We start from the raw sequence: 15,518 nt of genomic DNA on the forward strand, positions 1-15,518 counted from the left end.
GTCAAATTGATAACTGTTTTTTTTTATATTCTTGGAAAGAACATGGCAGGAGCTCTGCCTTTCAGTTAAGAGGAGCAAGAGAGTCCAAAGTTTTTTTCAGTTACAGATTGCCGGTCACCTCTGGCCAGCCAAATTAATGTCTGTCTTGGTTTGGCGGAACAGAGTTTCTCCGAGAAACAGCAACAAATAACAGTAATGTAGTGGGATGACTTACGGTGGGTGTTTTATGGAGCATATTTACTTACTGAGAGTAAATCATGAAGATAAATCATAGAGGGCAACTGAGAAAACACCTATGGAGCTTTTATGGATTTTTACCTCGATAGTGATGATCATTCTATGGAGAAACTGATCCTTCTAATCTAAAAATAAGGAAGCAAATACATGTTTATTAGCTTACTCTGCATCTTTGTGGTAACTAGTTAGGAGTCCAGTTCAAATTCATACATTTTGTCTCATTGGTAAACATTGTTTCACAAGACAAACCATATTCATGACATTTGCTTCTTTACCAATAGCAAAGATTCACATGCTGGAAAGTCTTAGCCAGTGTGGTTCCTTGAGACTTCAAAGCAGGTAGTACTTACAAATACATTGATTGTAATAAAATGATATGGCCTAAAATTGTTTTATCAAAGTACAGGTATCACACAGACCGACAGACGTAAGATAAGAGGCTAAGAGCCATGGATTCTCAGCATATAAATGAATCCATACAAAGTAATGTGAAAGAATATGAAAAGGTGTGGTACTGTGGTAACAAATTGACATGTCAATGAAAGTATACATGGAAAGAACAAGAACCCATTCTTTTTCAGTTGGAAGGAAGTGCATAGCAATAGAATCTTTAGTGAAAGCATAAGAAGGTGAGGCAATGGTGAATACTTGATAAGTGAGATATCATGGCCAATCACATCATGATTAAACTGAATTGCAAATAAGAGCACAAAAACACAATGACAAAATCTCCACTGCGCCCCTTCCAAAGACTACATGTAGAGAAACCTTTTGGCTAAGGTGTTGACTGTGGGAACAGAAATTAATTTCATGGGAACATAAGTTACATATTCCTCTGAGACACTATCCCCTTAGAAATCCACCGGTGCTATGACTGACATTACTGAAAGTACTAGTTATGAACACATATAAAGTTAGCAGATCACAGTGCTATGGAATTCAGTACATTCGTCTACCAAAGAAAAACTGAAAACAGTTCATAGCAACAATTGAAATTAAAAGATATTAGTATAAATGCAATACTTCACAAATTCTCTACGTTAAATTATTGGCAGACTAAGGATTTGAATTCTGAAGACACTAAACCAAAGGTATTCAATATTTCAATGCTGTCATCCTGATGCCCTCCTGTAGAATTCAATTCAGTATTATTTATTGTGGAATATATCTATTCATATGAGACATATGTGCCAGCATCTTCAAGTTGGAAAAATCTTGGATTTTTGGACCAAATTTCATTGCGTGATGCCGTGATATCATATCTTCTTCCCCCTTTCACTAAAGCATTGCTACAACAAGGCCTCATAGAGACTAGAGAAAGGACAGTTTATTGTCAGAAGAAGATAACATAAAAGAAGCATGTGAAACTAACTCAATAGTAAATGAACAAACCATTCATCTCAATTCATCAATTAGTTCAAAGGACCATGCATACAAAAAGGATGATGATATTGAGCTGATTCTACCCTGGATTCCGGCACATCATTTCCCTATTGTAGTCTGGTGTTGGTAACTCCAGTCCAGTGCATCAGACTATCAGAGTGACTGGGCATGGAGAAGATATACAATTCATAAATGTTATGTGTAAACTGAAGTAATCAAAGCTTCACATTCTCAGAGCTTTGCAAGCATATCTGCGAGCTCTTCATCTTTCACTTCAATCTCCTGGTGTTCTCCCACAGCCTCTGCAAGCCGTGCAGCTAACTGGTGCTTACACTGCAAACACCAAAATAATAGCCAAAAATTCAGCTCTATCAGTAGCCAAGAGCTAAAAGCTGACATATGCTACTCCAGATTTTTTTTAGAATTCTAATGCTACTCCATAATCTTTCTCAAGGTTTGCACAGATAGAATTTTCTTGTTCATGATGCTGTAACCGCAAGGGTACTTACGCTGAGCTGCTCGCCGCGCCCGACGACGTCGTAGAAGAATGAGTAGCAGGTGCAGAGGTGCTCCGGGAAGCATAGGTACTCCTCCTTCCTCTTCGACTCCCCCATCACCTGCAGCACAGACACAAGCAACTATCAGATAGCTTGTTCGCTAGTTTGGCTGGAACGCAAGACATCCAGGGGAATCAGAAGACGAGGAGGGGAGGCACCTACCAGAAAGAGCGAGCGGCCGCTGGGCGCGCCGATGACGCGCCGGACGCCGCGCTCGTCGACGATCTTGCAGGCCCGCAGCATGTTCTTTCCGAACAGCGTCTCGAGGCTGCGGAGAGCGAGAGCATGTCAAGGAAGGGAGAATAGCATGCCCGGGGAGAGCGGATACAGCACCGCGTGGACGACCGGTTTGCCATTACTTACATGGATAGGTGCTCGTCGGATGCCTGGCCAGCGGATTTGATCTCCGCCCAGACGGCGTCGGCGACGGCGAGGGAGACGCTGGTGGCGGCAGACATTGCGCGCGCTAGCTTTTCGACGTTTTGACGCAGAGGACGGTGGAGGGGAGAACGGGGTTTGCTTCGTAGGGGCTGACAGGTGGGTCCATGGCCCCATTTGCCTTTTCCCACCCTTCATTTTTTATAAATAAAGCAACCATTTTATTGCCTTCTCGCGGTTCACTTGAGTCCCGAGCCCAAGATTTTAACTCTATAGAAGGGGATTAGCTCAAAGATAGGATTAATCCGGGTTCTAAGCCAAGCCAACAGGAGCAAGCTTTTTTGTGGCTTATATATACGACGAGCCGCAAGAAATTTTTGGCAGAAAACGAACGGGAAAAGAAGAAGAAAAAAAACTCATTCCTTCACTGCTGCTGTGCGGAGCTGAAAGTCTTCTGAACTCCAGTCATAGAATGTTAAGTGCAGGGGGGAAAAAAACTGAAGAACAGAGATCCACATACAGTTGTACAAGATATCATCACATAATCTTGAACTCCTGTGAACTGCAAACTCCAGAAAATTCAGCCAAAGACAGATGATTTCAGGGAATTTATATATACACACGGTGGAAACTGCCGATGAATTTGTGATTACAGGCGCTCGAAATGGCAAACCAGCTAAACCAAAATCAGCTACATTTACTCGTATACGCAATTCAATTCTCTTGAGCCTGAACACTAAAGCCACAATCTGCAGCCAGAAAGCACCGGATCAGAGGTACGGTAACTAACAGCAGAGGTTGAAGGAAGCAGCACGGATGACAGGCTGTTGACACAGGCATCAGCGGTTGTGCAGGGGGTCCGACGAGTTGGGCACCCGCCGCTCGCTGCCCACGAGGCCCTCCGTCGCCGGGAACCGCCACCACTTCCTCGCCCGCACGTCGAGCGGCGCGCTGGCCGGTGGCCTCAAGTCGGTAGCATTGGCTCCGTCCGTGCCGGCCGCGGCGGACAGTGCGCCGTCGCCTTCTCCGGCGACCAGCGTCAGGAAGAGGAGAGCCAGGAGGAGAAGACTTCTTTGACTGCCCATCCCATGCATGGAGGTGGAGCAGGGTAGTAGTAGTAGAGCGGAAGAGTGGACAGTGTGCGAGGACTGGAGCTGAGCTGGTGTGCTGTGAATCTTCTGCTGTCCTAATGTAACAGAACAACGGGGACATGAGTGATGAGTCAAAGCCGAAGCAAAAGTTGGAAAGGTCTTTTTGTGCCCTAACAAGGTAGGTGCTGCTGGCACACAATCATTTGCACTGAGCCTTTTTACTACTACCACTATGGGAAATCAAGAATCAAAATCCTCTCAAACTCGGAAGCATTTGCAATGCTGCTGCTGAAGGTTTCCCAGTTCTATCTTGCAAAGCTATCAGCAAATGCAGAAATGCTGCAGCTGAAGGTGCTTAGACGCAAATGCATGAAGTGCGCCGGGTACAAAATGTAAAGCTATCAGCCTATCTGCTATGGGCTATGCTATGCTACCATGCCAATCTTCATTTCAGGGACTGAAGTGAAGAACTATTCAGTCTGCACAGACTGAGGCGTTCGGCACTCGGCAGCGTTTCAAATTGGGCGTGGTGCAGGTTTCCTTTTTTCTCCTTTCCGAGATGCTTTTAGGTGTGGAGGTTAGTTAGCGTGGAATCGGAGGTTAGCGGCAGATGATCGAGAAAAAATGGGAGCAGGTGAAATGGCCCGGGAAACAGGGGACACAGCTTTCCACGAGACGAGAGAAAGGCCTCGACCTCGAGGCTCCAAAGCCTATGCGCGCTGCGCTTCTTTTCCACGGCATCTCTTGGCTCTAGCGGTCTAGCTGAACCGAACGCCGCCGAACCGAAGAGAGCGCGGCAGGTAGTAGCGGCGGCAGAGCGTGGCTGCTGCGTGCACCGAACGCCTCCCTCTAGGAGTCTGCACTCAGGTGCGTGCCCGCGGCTCGGCAGCGCCTCGGCTGCTGTCTCCGTTGTCTCCGCCTCCGCGGCTCGTCAGCTTTGCACCCGCGCGCGCGCGCGTGCGTTCGCTAACAAAGCTGTGACTTGTTTTTGGGCACGCGAATCTGGATTGTTGAGTCTTGTCACGTTGCTTTGCTGAATCTGATGCCCCTTGGGGGATAACTCCGAGTGGAGTGGGCGGTGGCTGCACTAGTGTTTGAGTATGAAAAACTCCTGTGCCTGGCTGCCTGCACTTTGCACAGCATAGTTCTGAACTGCTAAAGAAGTGTGCTCCGTAGTTCATAGAACAATCTCCTCGAGCAAAGGACCCGAGAGAAACGTATAAATAATAAAGAAAATAAAAGTAGAAACTGTGGGCCGAAATAAACGAAAAATACAAACCCAGCCCAATACACAACTAGGCTTCCCCGTTACTCAAGATGACAACCCAGCCCCGGTTATACAAAGAGGGCCAGAATCGGACGGGCTTCCAGCCAATAGTGAGCCCACGACATTAGAAACCCACCAGCCGCGCGTGCGGACCCATGTGCTGTTTGCCCTCCCGAGCATCTTTCTCTAGAACTAGAACTGGAGCCGAACCAAACAAAACCCCCGCCTGCAAGTCTCGCTGCAGCCTGCAGCCACCCACACGGCCACACACACGCACCACGCCGCTCACCCCTGCCAGACTCCACGCCACAGATCTCTCCCCTTTTCTCTCTCTCCAGAACTCTCCCCCCGCAGCCATGGCGGAGGACGCCCCCAACGCCGCCGCCGAGGGCAGCCAGCCCGCTCCCCCCGAGGGATCCGCCGACTCCGCCCCCGCCCCGGCGGCTACCGCGGGCGCCAAGGCCGCGGAGGCGCTGCTCCCGTCGCTCAGCATCTGGCCGCCGTCGCAGCGCACGCGCGACGCCGTGGTGCGCCGCCTCGTGCAGACGCTCGCGGCGCCCAGCGTCCTCTCCCAGCGCTACGGCGCCGTCCCGGAGCCCGAGGCCGAGCGCGCCGCCGCGGCCGTCGAGGCCGAGGCCTTCGCCGCCGCTTCCAAGTCCTCCTCCGCCGCCGAGTCCCCGGCCTCCGTCGAGGAGGGGATAGAGGTGCTCCAGGCCTACTCCAAGGAGGTCAGCCGCCGCCTCCTCGAGCTCGCCAAGTCCCGGTCCGCCGCCGCTGCGGCGGCGCCGCCCGCCGAGGGGAGCGCGAAGGAGGAGCCCGAGGAGGACTCGTCGGCGGCTGCTCCAGCCACCGAGGAGGCTGCCGTAAAAGAGGAGTAAGGCGTCGGACCACGCTTTGATCCACCGACAATTGCTGTTATTTTGGCATTTCGTCGGAATGTTATTCATCGTTTGCCCAGCCTATGTCTACTACTAGTATATCTATTGTCTATCTATTAGAGATTGCTTGTGACAAGAGGGACTCGTGTTTGTTTCGTGGACATGATATAATGTTAAGTTATATATCAACCGTGCACCCTTCACATTGCATCTGTGAAGGTTGCTCGTGTATGTTTTCACGAGCTAATTTGTTCTCGTTTTCTGGTTGTGATTTGTGAAGTGGTTAATACTCAAAGAGTTCTTGCATCGTTAGGGACTTAGGGCTTACCCCATCATGGTCTAGGGAGTATCTTGAACTGTATTACTTCTTGGGCTTGGGAGGGGATCAATGATAAATGAATAACCCATGTATGTTTAACTATGTCTATATATGTGCATCGATTCTGCATCTGTGCAGTTCTAGAGGAATTTTGAAATATATGAACTTAATTGGAGTAAATTGGACATGCTTGCTGATGGCGTTAGGGCTGTACTACTTGATCTAGGACATAGACAACACTCGGCAGCTGGCATTTCATTGCATTTCATTCCGAGATATGTTAAATCATTTGTAGGAAATTGGACATGCTTGCTTATGGCGTTAGAACTGTACTGTTTGATCTAGGACATAGCCAACACTTAGCAGCTGGTCAATGAAGAATACCAAACTGCAAGGACAATGGTTGATAGTCTAAGCAAAGCATACCACCATATTCAAAGTACTCTTTGCAACACCAACTGCATATCTTCAATTATACAGGTGTGACAGGACCTGATTGCCAGGTCCTTCAATTACGTGCAGACTTTAACTTCCATTCTCCACAATTCAGATTTTGGACTGCATATTTACATCTGTATAATAATTGATAAATTGAAGTTTTGAAGTTAAAAGGCAGTCCTGGTTGGTCAGGCGTCACTAGATGAAAACTGCAGGCTGCTGATCGTCCAAGTTCAGATTTCAGATTGCATATTTACATCTGTATATGTTTTGAAGTTGAAGGCAGACCTGGTTGGTCATGCGTCACTAGATGAAAACTGCAGGTTGTCGATACGACCTTTTTATTATTCTGAACATCATTTGTTGCAACCTGTACAAAAACCTCACGCTCATTCTGAATTATCGTAGAAAAACATAATGCTCATTCTGAATTATCGATTTGCATCCGGGCATCCAGTATAATCCATGTCGTCTTTACTCGGCACAAAATGAATGTATACTTTTATGTTTTTTTGAAAATATTTCCATGCAGCTATGCAGTTATTGTGAAAAAAATGGGCACTAACTGTACATGACCTGATTGATATGTAGCGAAAGTGTAGAATTATCACTCGCTTGTATTAGAGATTTGAGTCAATAAGTTGGAGTTATAATAAATCTTTGTTTAGGCTTAACCCTTTTCCTGACATTTTGATTTGATGGCCAATAAGGCCGTTATTGCTTATGAAGAAATGCTCATTACCTCTGCCATGCGATCTTCAGCTTGCTACCTCACACTAAAACGTGTTGTACAACTTTATTGACCCCTTAAGGCGTCGCTAAGATGTATTGCGTTTTTTCTACCTTGATACAAATACGCGCAAGCCTTTTGCGTGATCAAGGAAAAAAAAAGCTTGCTATCGCATATGAATATTGATGTCCAGTCCAGCAATGACTATAATCTTTGGAGGGACTTTCCCTCTTAGCAGTTTTATGCTGTTGATAATAAAGTTGCTAGTTATCAAACAGACAAACAAAAAACCTATGAGTTGAAGTGATGAAAGCGGTACGAATATGGTTACAAACTGCAACTAAGAAAGAATAACGTTGTATTTCCCTGATTGAGTTGCGGCATATGGAAGATTGGGGAGAGCTCAGTATTTACCAAGCCAAAGAGCTAGAAGAGTCGAATATCACTAGGCCCTATTTGGATGTCTAAAAAAATAAGAATGAGATCCAAACACTCTTGATTCTAAAATGAGATTCTAGATCCTAACTATGTGCCCCAAACCTATTAGTTGGAGTTTATCACTATGCAAAGCCAATAATCCTATGAAAATGAGCTCTAAACATCTTTCATTATTTTTAGTCCAGAATCCAGATTCTATGTTCACTACCAAGAATCCAAATTCTTATTATGAGAATGAGATCAAACATGCCTATATTAGTTCAAGTGGCTATTTGTTGATGTGCAACTATGGCCTTGATTAGTTCGCAAAAATTTTCAAGATTCTCCGTCACATCGAATTTTTGGTTGCATGCATGGAGCATTAAATATAGATAAAAATAAAAACTAACTGCACAGTTTATCTGTAATTTGTGAGATGAATCTTTTGAGCCTAGTTACTCCGTGATTGGACAATGTTTGTCAAATAAAAACGAAATGCTACAGTATTCAAAAACAAAAAAAATTTGCGAACTAAACAAGGCCATATGTAAACATGTGTTAAGGCCTTGTTTAGTTTTAATTTTTTTTTACAAAATGAGCACTGTAGCACCTTCGTTTATATTTGATAAATATTGTCCAATCATGGACTAACTAAGCTCAAAAGATTCGTCTCGATGTGATGAAGAATGTGAAAAATTTTACAAATTTTTTTAGTAACTAAACAAGGCCTAAGCCACCCAACATGCTGAGCCCCACCTTTCATGTTCGCGCGAGAGGTGCATATCATGTCTACTAGTGCATTTTTTTGAGCAAGTCAGAGGTACCTACAGAAGCTGCAATGAACAAAATTTTTAGGCACCAGCCCTAAATCATGCATATCATCAAGCTTCGCCACTGGACGCTAGCGGATTGCGCAATGTTGTGGATCGTTTGACCATCAAGCAATGGTAAAAAATATACCCATTCCCTAAACATGAATCCCAAGCGAAAGAACTTGTCCACGTGTGCGAAGACTACTGGCCATGTGCTCTCATCACCCTCGGCCCTAAGAAATGGGGTCCTCTTCGCCTTGTCCCGCGCTTTCTTCGGTGCCAAGGCAGCCAGCCAATCAGCCATCCCGGAGGATTCCAGCAGAGCGCGTGCGTCATCACGCGCCACGTACGCACCGCACAAACCGTCCGATTTTCGCTCTCGAGGGAAGCCGGCTGGACCGAGACCGACCGATGGAACCAAACCGACGCACGCACGCATCTCGATAAAACCCCTTCGTCCATTCCATCATCACGGGCAATCACAACTTCATCGCCGCGCTTCTCGTGTCCTCTGCCCCGGCTCCTCGCCACCGCCCAGCCTCTCCTCACCCTCGTGCGCCTTCGGATCCGCGGTTCTCGGAGAGAGGTGCGCGCGCGCGTCTGCGCTCCGATCCCTGGCGAAACCTTACACCCTCGATGGCGCGCGCTTCGTTTATGGCCACGGCGGCATGTGGTTTCGCCTAACTCTCAATCTGCTTCCCTTTTAAATTTCTCTGCTGTTGCAGGTGGCGGCGGGTCGCTTGCGGTAGCCGGTACTAGGCGGGTTCGCTGCGGGTGGTCGTCGGTGCGATGGTCTCCTTCGAGATGAACGACCGCAAGAGTAAGCGACTCCTCCTCGCCCACCCGCGCTCCGGTTCCCTCTCCCTTTCGCTGGCGGTTTGTGAGGCCGTCTGGACGTCTGGTGCTGCGTGCGTGTTTGTGAGATGATCGGGTCGCTTTTGCTTGTGCTTTCCGCTTTGCCCGAGAGCTGTTTGGGAGGGGAGATTTGGTTGTGCTTGCTTCGCTTTCTCGCTCGGTTAGTTTGTTGTTCGTGCGGGTGAAGGACCGCACCCGCCGCGTTTGCTGCCTCTCGGTTTCGCGCTGTTTTTATGCATGAGTCGTTTGGTGGAGATATTGGGTGCTTGGGATGGTTGGCTCACTTCCAGATCATGTACTTGCTAGTACCACAGATTTGAGGTCCAATTAGTTGTGGGTTTAATGTAACCTGTCTTCCTTCAAAGTGAAGAATTCTCACCAAAGTTGACTGATGTTGTGCATTTCAGTTTATCTGCCTGTGTTCGTGTGCTGTGGTTAGCATGTGCATTCAATACAATGTGCTAGTAGAAAGACACTATTAAATGAGGAAAGCTATGTTCTGAATATTAACATTGCCTCCCTGGTCTCTGCAGTCTGCTCACTGCCTGCAGTCCGGTTAGAGTTCAGAAAATGAGTTTACCTCACGAATTATGGCATATATTCATAGGAATAATTTGCTCATAAAAATGATGTTTGCTCATCTACTAATAACCAATTGTCTCCAGATGTAGTTCAGCAATACAAAGTATGCTCAGTACATTGGCTTCCTTATTTTACTCTCTGGCAACTTATGCAGTTATCTAGATTACTTGTGCTGTTATCTGACAGATTTTAAAAAGTTGCTATACTGTTGCTATATAATCATGTTTGTTGGTCAGCCACTGATGACAAATTGTTAGATGCAGTAGCAACACTATGTTTCGCCACTGTTAAACGAGGAAAACTATGCTCTGAGAATTACAAGGCCTCTCTTAAGTTCAAAAAAAATTACAAGGCCTCTCATGGCACATTTCATACAGTCTGGTTGGTACAGAAAACGAGTTTGCCTCTACAAATCCGACACACATTTAGATTAAGAATTTCAGTCATGCATGTTGATATTTGGTCACCAATTGGTGAGCATCTGTCAGATATAGTTCAGACACATGGCACATGGTTTCTGTTTCTGATCACTTGATCAGGAGGGACCATGTGCATTGCTAGCTAAAAATGACTACTGACATAACACAATAGCATATTCAGTAGTAGGGGCTGCGGCCCCTCCAGTTCTTTAAAAAAAAAAGCATATTCAGTAAACTGGCTTTCTTATTGACGTTTGTGACACTTCAGCTCCTTGTGCTGTGCTTAGTTGACTTGCAATGTGCAACGCATCCGTTTCTCCCAACTTTTGCTGAACCGTTTGTGTCCTCTTTTTGCCAACAGAGATTGGGCTGGGCTTGACTGGATTTGGAGTTCTCTTCTCACTGCTTGGGATCATTATGCTGTTTGACAAGGGATTCCTGGCAATGGGGAATGTAATAACGATTCATCCTCTTGATTGATTCTGACTAAAGTCTAGCCTCCTGTTTACTGATAAGCACTGTTGTTTATCATGTTATCAGATTCTCTTCGTTTCAGGCGTCTTACTGACCATTGGGCTGAAGCCAACTGTGCAATTCTTCACCAAGCCTAAGAATCACAAGGTCCTGATATTCTCCCTGCAGAACCCAAGCTGTTTGAGTTCCATTTATATATTTCTAGCTAACAAATGAGCCTCATAAACTGTGCAGGGTTCACTTTCTTTCGGGTTTGGCTTTTTCCTGGTCCTCATTGGATGGCCTATCTTAGGCATGATGGTGGAGTCGTATGGCTTCATCACGCTCTTCAGGTTGGTAGTTTCTTTCCTGTTGTTCTTGTATGATCTACTCATACCTGGCAATTGTTTCTCTGTTAGCATCATAAAGTAGAAACATTTGGCCATTTTATCTGACTGCTGCTGAATTTCCTCACAGTGGCTTCTGGCCAACAGCTGCTGTTTACCTGCAAAAGAGCCCCTCCTTCGGTTGGATATTCCACCACCCTCTTGTGACTTCGGTATGATTATCATATAAACTCATAAATTCCTCAGCTATTCTTTGTTCCCCATGCTTTTGTTCTCAGCGGTCAGAGCTGATTCCTCCCTGCTGGAATTTTGCAGCTGATCACTCGGTTCAGAGGAAGACGGGTCCCGGTGTGATTCGGTGGGCTGCTGGATTAGGATCACCCCCAGGGCATGCGAAATCGCCTGTACTGTGCAGAAGTAGGCCAATTGACATATGCACTTTATTCGTTTCTATTCGTCGATTCTACCAGGTCTAAAAGAGATACTAAAAGGAGGTCGTTGTTGCTGGTATTGGATCTTCCTATGATGCTACCAGTACTCTGTCTGTCAACTTCTTAGGAAGTCTGTCTGTCAACATAGCGTAACTACATTGGTCTTTCTTTGCAAGAAGGCATCTGTCAGTTGTTACTTGTTGATAAGTAGGTAGATGTATCGATGGTGATAACAGGGTGACTCTTCTCTGAATGACAAAGACTAAGGAGCTGTGAACTGGTCTGGAAACCAGCCGCCTCCCCCCATGTAACCCTCTTCCCTGGTATGCAACCCGGTTGCTCGCTTCGATCAATATAGTAAGTAGAGCATCGCTCCCATGAATTGTTCGGAGAAAAAAGAAATACTTGTGCTACACTGCTACTCCTATTTTGTTGCTAATCATGACTTCCAGTGAATGAATCTGTTTACGTATGTCTGGTCGAGTGTTAACTTTGCATTCGCATCGTTTCATTTCCATTTGCACCTGTGGTTTACTGCACCGATGCCTGATGTGTCGTCGCGCCAACCAACTGCCCATCTGCATATGTGATGCAAACCTCCTGTGTTGATGCCGCCGAAACAAGGGCCGGCCAGCGAAAGAATGGAAAGGCGCATTTCGATATCCCGAGCCTGTAGTGCGTCCAGTTGGATTGGAATCCGTTAGAAAAGAATTGAGTCTTCTTGTTTAGATTCTAGATCGTCTTTTCATTTTGAAACACCAGAACTGTTTCATGGCACGGCCGCTTCGCGTTGCCTGTTCCGGGTTTGGTTCCAGCACGGGTTGCCATGCCACGAGCCAACCACAATTGGCGCCCGTAGCTCCGTCTGGTATTCTTGTCTGAACAGGTTCGACAGTTAACATCACCCAGAAAATATCATGGTGTAAAGATGAGTAGATGACATTGCCTGCAAAGAATCATATAGCAGTTTTGGCCAGTTGCCCTTAGAACGAAGAATCATAGAGCAAAAGCTTATCACCATTCCCATCATCATATTGCCACTTTGCCAGTGTCACTTCCTACCAGAAAGGGCAGTAACTTACCTAAGCATTGTGCCAAAGCAGCTTACATTCATAAACCTAGGAGAGATCCAAGCATAACAACTCACCGAACCCAGTTAAAATCTTAGTTGTTCCATGCCAGTCACTAGGAACGATCTCTAGTTCCATCCATATAATTTGAAGCGTTGTAAGCAGACAACTAAACCCTGGATTTTTTCTGGCTTCCTGAACTTCAGCTAAAATGTTTCAGAGACCTGACTTCTTCATGTCTAATGAGGGACCCTAATATCAGCTATAGTTGGGACTTCAGTGCAATTGCATATACAGAAAGCCAACTTCATGGTCGTAAATATCAGAATTCAGTGGATAATAAAAATCACAATGCAATAAATGGAAGTTGCATATACAGAACATTGTCCAGGGCTGTCCATATCAACACCAGTTTCTACATATCTACGGCTTACCAAATCATCACCCAGCTATACACATATTTTAAGAAGAAGAAACAGAGATGAGGTGGTGACTATTGATTGCTTGAGACTGGGTTGCAACCTTGCAGGTTTCAGAATCTAGTTATATGTAAACATCAGATCCATGGGGATCATGCAGCTAAACAACCATTTAGCTACAAGTATTGATCCTGCACGCTGACTAGCGACTAGTCTGATTCTCTAACTACCTAATCAGTTTGCTACAACATAGCAACTGAACCTTTAAACAGCGAAAATGATTAGGAGTTCCTGATGATCTTCACTGCTTCATTGCCGTTTCTGATGTCACTCATTAAAGCAATTTGATGCAGCAGTTGTGCTATCCTCTGCACAAGTAAAAACAACAATCCAATGAGTACTGGAATATCAATCATTACATGAACATTTATATTGGTCTAATGCACTTATATGCTTCCTTAATTTGGACATTGCTCAGTAAAGAATATCAAATAGTTTGGCAGAATTACCTTAACCTTTAGATCCAGCACAAAATATTTGAAAGTTAAAAAAAACAACACAAACATTGGCAAGAATCCACCAAAACTGGATATAAGAAGCATTGGTAAGACATTATTCTACTCTTGTTTCACAAATTCATAAACATTCGCCCTTAGTTTGAATTTGATCCAACATTAGAAAACCTTTATACAAGCAGTGATTGCGCATTTCACTAAACATAATGGCCACAGTTCAATACTGATGATGCCATTTACCAACCAAACAACTTCCATGTGATCAATTCAACTTCCCCACAAACCAAATGGTGCAAGATCACACTAGCAGGTTCTGAATTTCACATTGATATTGAACTTCAGATAAATATCTTGCTTGTTCTATAGTAAACAAAATCAATGGCATATCTCTCGAAGCACAATAATAACCACTAGTTCCCATCTCACCATACTGTTCGTCCCAGGGGATCATCCATGACACAAACTAGCTAATTAACTACGAATTCACAGAGACATCGCTTTGGCATCACGACTTATACAGAGGATAAAGAGAGATCCAAACCTTATCCTTCTCCTTGGAGAGAAGCACGAGGAGGTCCCGTTCCCTCCTATCCCGCCGACGGGCGTACAGAAGCACCCCCACCACAGCAGCTGCCGCCGCAGCCGACCACACGGCGGGCCTCACCGCCGGGCACCCACACGCGCCGTGCACGAGCACCCGCTCCTGGACGGTCCCAACCCCGGCCGTCCAAGCGCGCCTCGCTGCCAAGCGGCACCTCTCCCACCCCCATCTCCACAGCCACTCATCGTCCTCCGCACCCTCCTCCTCCTCTTCCGCCTCCTTCGCCGCCGCTGGCAGCAGCAGCACCTCCTCGGGCTCGCCGTCCAGGCCCAGTCCCTCGTGCAGCCGCGGCGGGAAGATGGTGCAGTCATCGAGCTCGCTGTCCACGTGGGGGGCAGTGGGAGTGACGACCTCCCAGGCATCGTTAGCGGGGGCGTGTGGCGAGGAGGAGCCCATGGAGGTGAGGGAGGAGGACGAGAGGGAGAGGGTCAGCGTCTTGGGCTTGAGGAGGAGGTGCGGGTTCGGGGAGGGCAAGAGGAGCGGGTGTAGCGCGGAGTACGGCGAGGCCGGGGCCGACGCCGACGCCGAGATCGGTGGGGACTGCGGGTCCAGCGGCGCCGGCGCTAGCCCCTGGTGGTCCATGGCTGCGGGCCTGCGGCCGCGGGCGCTGCTGTTGATTTTTCACTGCAGTTGATTTTTCGCTCGGCAGTTTGGAGGTGGGGTCCTCGCTGATCTGGTTTGGAGGGAGGATCCTCCGAGCGTGCCTGTCTGCGAGCTTGCGATTCGGGATTTCTTTCAGTACCTGAGCAGGAGTTGTGTGAATGCTGAGGGCCTGCTTGATTACTGCATTTTTTTCCTATAAAAATAAAAATTGATTCTTGTAAAATTTATGCGTGATTCTTACAAAATTTCTACGTTCCAAACAGAACTCAAATGTATGGTTGTGTGGATATGAAGTGAAGAGACTAAAATGTGATCTTGTTTTATGTGTAGGTTTTAGACATATTACACTTTGATTTTACCTGGAGACTTGGTAATTAGACAACGGATCTAGTGCAAACTTATCTCCCATACAAACTGTGCAAACTCTAATCTGGACCACATGATGTTGATCCAAGGAGCGCGGAGAGATTAGGTCATTAAGTATGGTGCTCTATACATGTGTTCGTTGTTTATTTGTCTTGTTTTTCTTTTTTTTAGTTCTATCTAGGGTGGCGTTTGAATATTAGGATATATAAGGGGTGAAATAGAGAAATGAAAATAAATGAATAGCCAAGATTAAATGAAGTGTGAAGACTGAATGGTTCAGATACAATATTCTCTCCATATCCATATCCCGATCCAAACACTGCACAGAAGATAAACCATCGCATTTACAC

The 15,518-nt window shown here is 46.1% G+C and overlaps 5 protein-coding genes across 5 annotated transcripts; 2 read left to right on the forward strand and 3 right to left on the reverse strand.

Annotated features, from left to right (window-relative positions):
- Positions 1,587–2,855, reverse strand: LOC8078991 (zinc finger SWIM domain-containing protein 7). Its single transcript, XM_002463074.2, has 4 exons — positions 2,541–2,855; positions 2,340–2,445; positions 2,130–2,237; positions 1,587–1,953 (listed from the first exon to the last, which is right to left on the reverse strand). The coding sequence occupies exons 1-4, from the start codon at positions 2,633–2,635 to the stop codon at positions 1,852–1,854; spliced, it is 411 nt and encodes a 136-aa protein (XP_002463119.2). The 5' UTR covers positions 2,636–2,855; the 3' UTR covers positions 1,587–1,851.
- LOC110432347 lies at positions 3,154–4,021 on the reverse strand. The gene has a single exon (XM_021452570.1). It carries the CDS (start codon positions 3,647–3,649, stop codon positions 3,395–3,397), a length of 255 nt encoding a protein of 84 aa, XP_021308245.1. The 5' UTR covers positions 3,650–4,021; the 3' UTR covers positions 3,154–3,394.
- Positions 5,128–6,038, forward strand: LOC8060622 (MFP1 attachment factor 1). The gene has a single exon (XM_002460913.2). It carries the CDS (start codon positions 5,270–5,272, stop codon positions 5,789–5,791), a length of 522 nt encoding a protein of 173 aa, XP_002460958.1. The 5' UTR covers positions 5,128–5,269; the 3' UTR covers positions 5,792–6,038.
- On the forward strand, positions 8,979–12,066 carry LOC8078992 (vesicle transport protein GOT1). The gene is made up of 7 exons (XM_002460914.2): positions 8,979–9,093; positions 9,233–9,327; positions 10,725–10,816; positions 10,904–10,984; positions 11,072–11,169; positions 11,294–11,375; positions 11,479–12,066. Exons 2-7 carry the CDS (start codon positions 9,297–9,299, stop codon positions 11,515–11,517), a joined length of 423 nt encoding a protein of 140 aa, XP_002460959.1. The 5' UTR covers positions 8,979–9,093; positions 9,233–9,296; the 3' UTR covers positions 11,518–12,066.
- On the reverse strand, positions 12,975–14,914 carry LOC8078993. The gene is made up of 2 exons (XM_002463076.2): positions 14,140–14,914; positions 12,975–13,451 (listed from the first exon to the last, which is right to left on the reverse strand). The coding sequence occupies exons 1-2, from the start codon at positions 14,779–14,781 to the stop codon at positions 13,365–13,367; spliced, it is 729 nt and encodes a 242-aa protein (XP_002463121.1). The 5' UTR covers positions 14,782–14,914; the 3' UTR covers positions 12,975–13,364.

Source organism: Sorghum bicolor, chromosome 2, assembly GCF_000003195.3.
Source record: "Sorghum bicolor cultivar BTx623 chromosome 2, Sorghum_bicolor_NCBIv3, whole genome shotgun sequence".
Taxonomy (NCBI): domain Eukaryota; kingdom Viridiplantae; phylum Streptophyta; class Magnoliopsida; order Poales; family Poaceae; genus Sorghum; species Sorghum bicolor.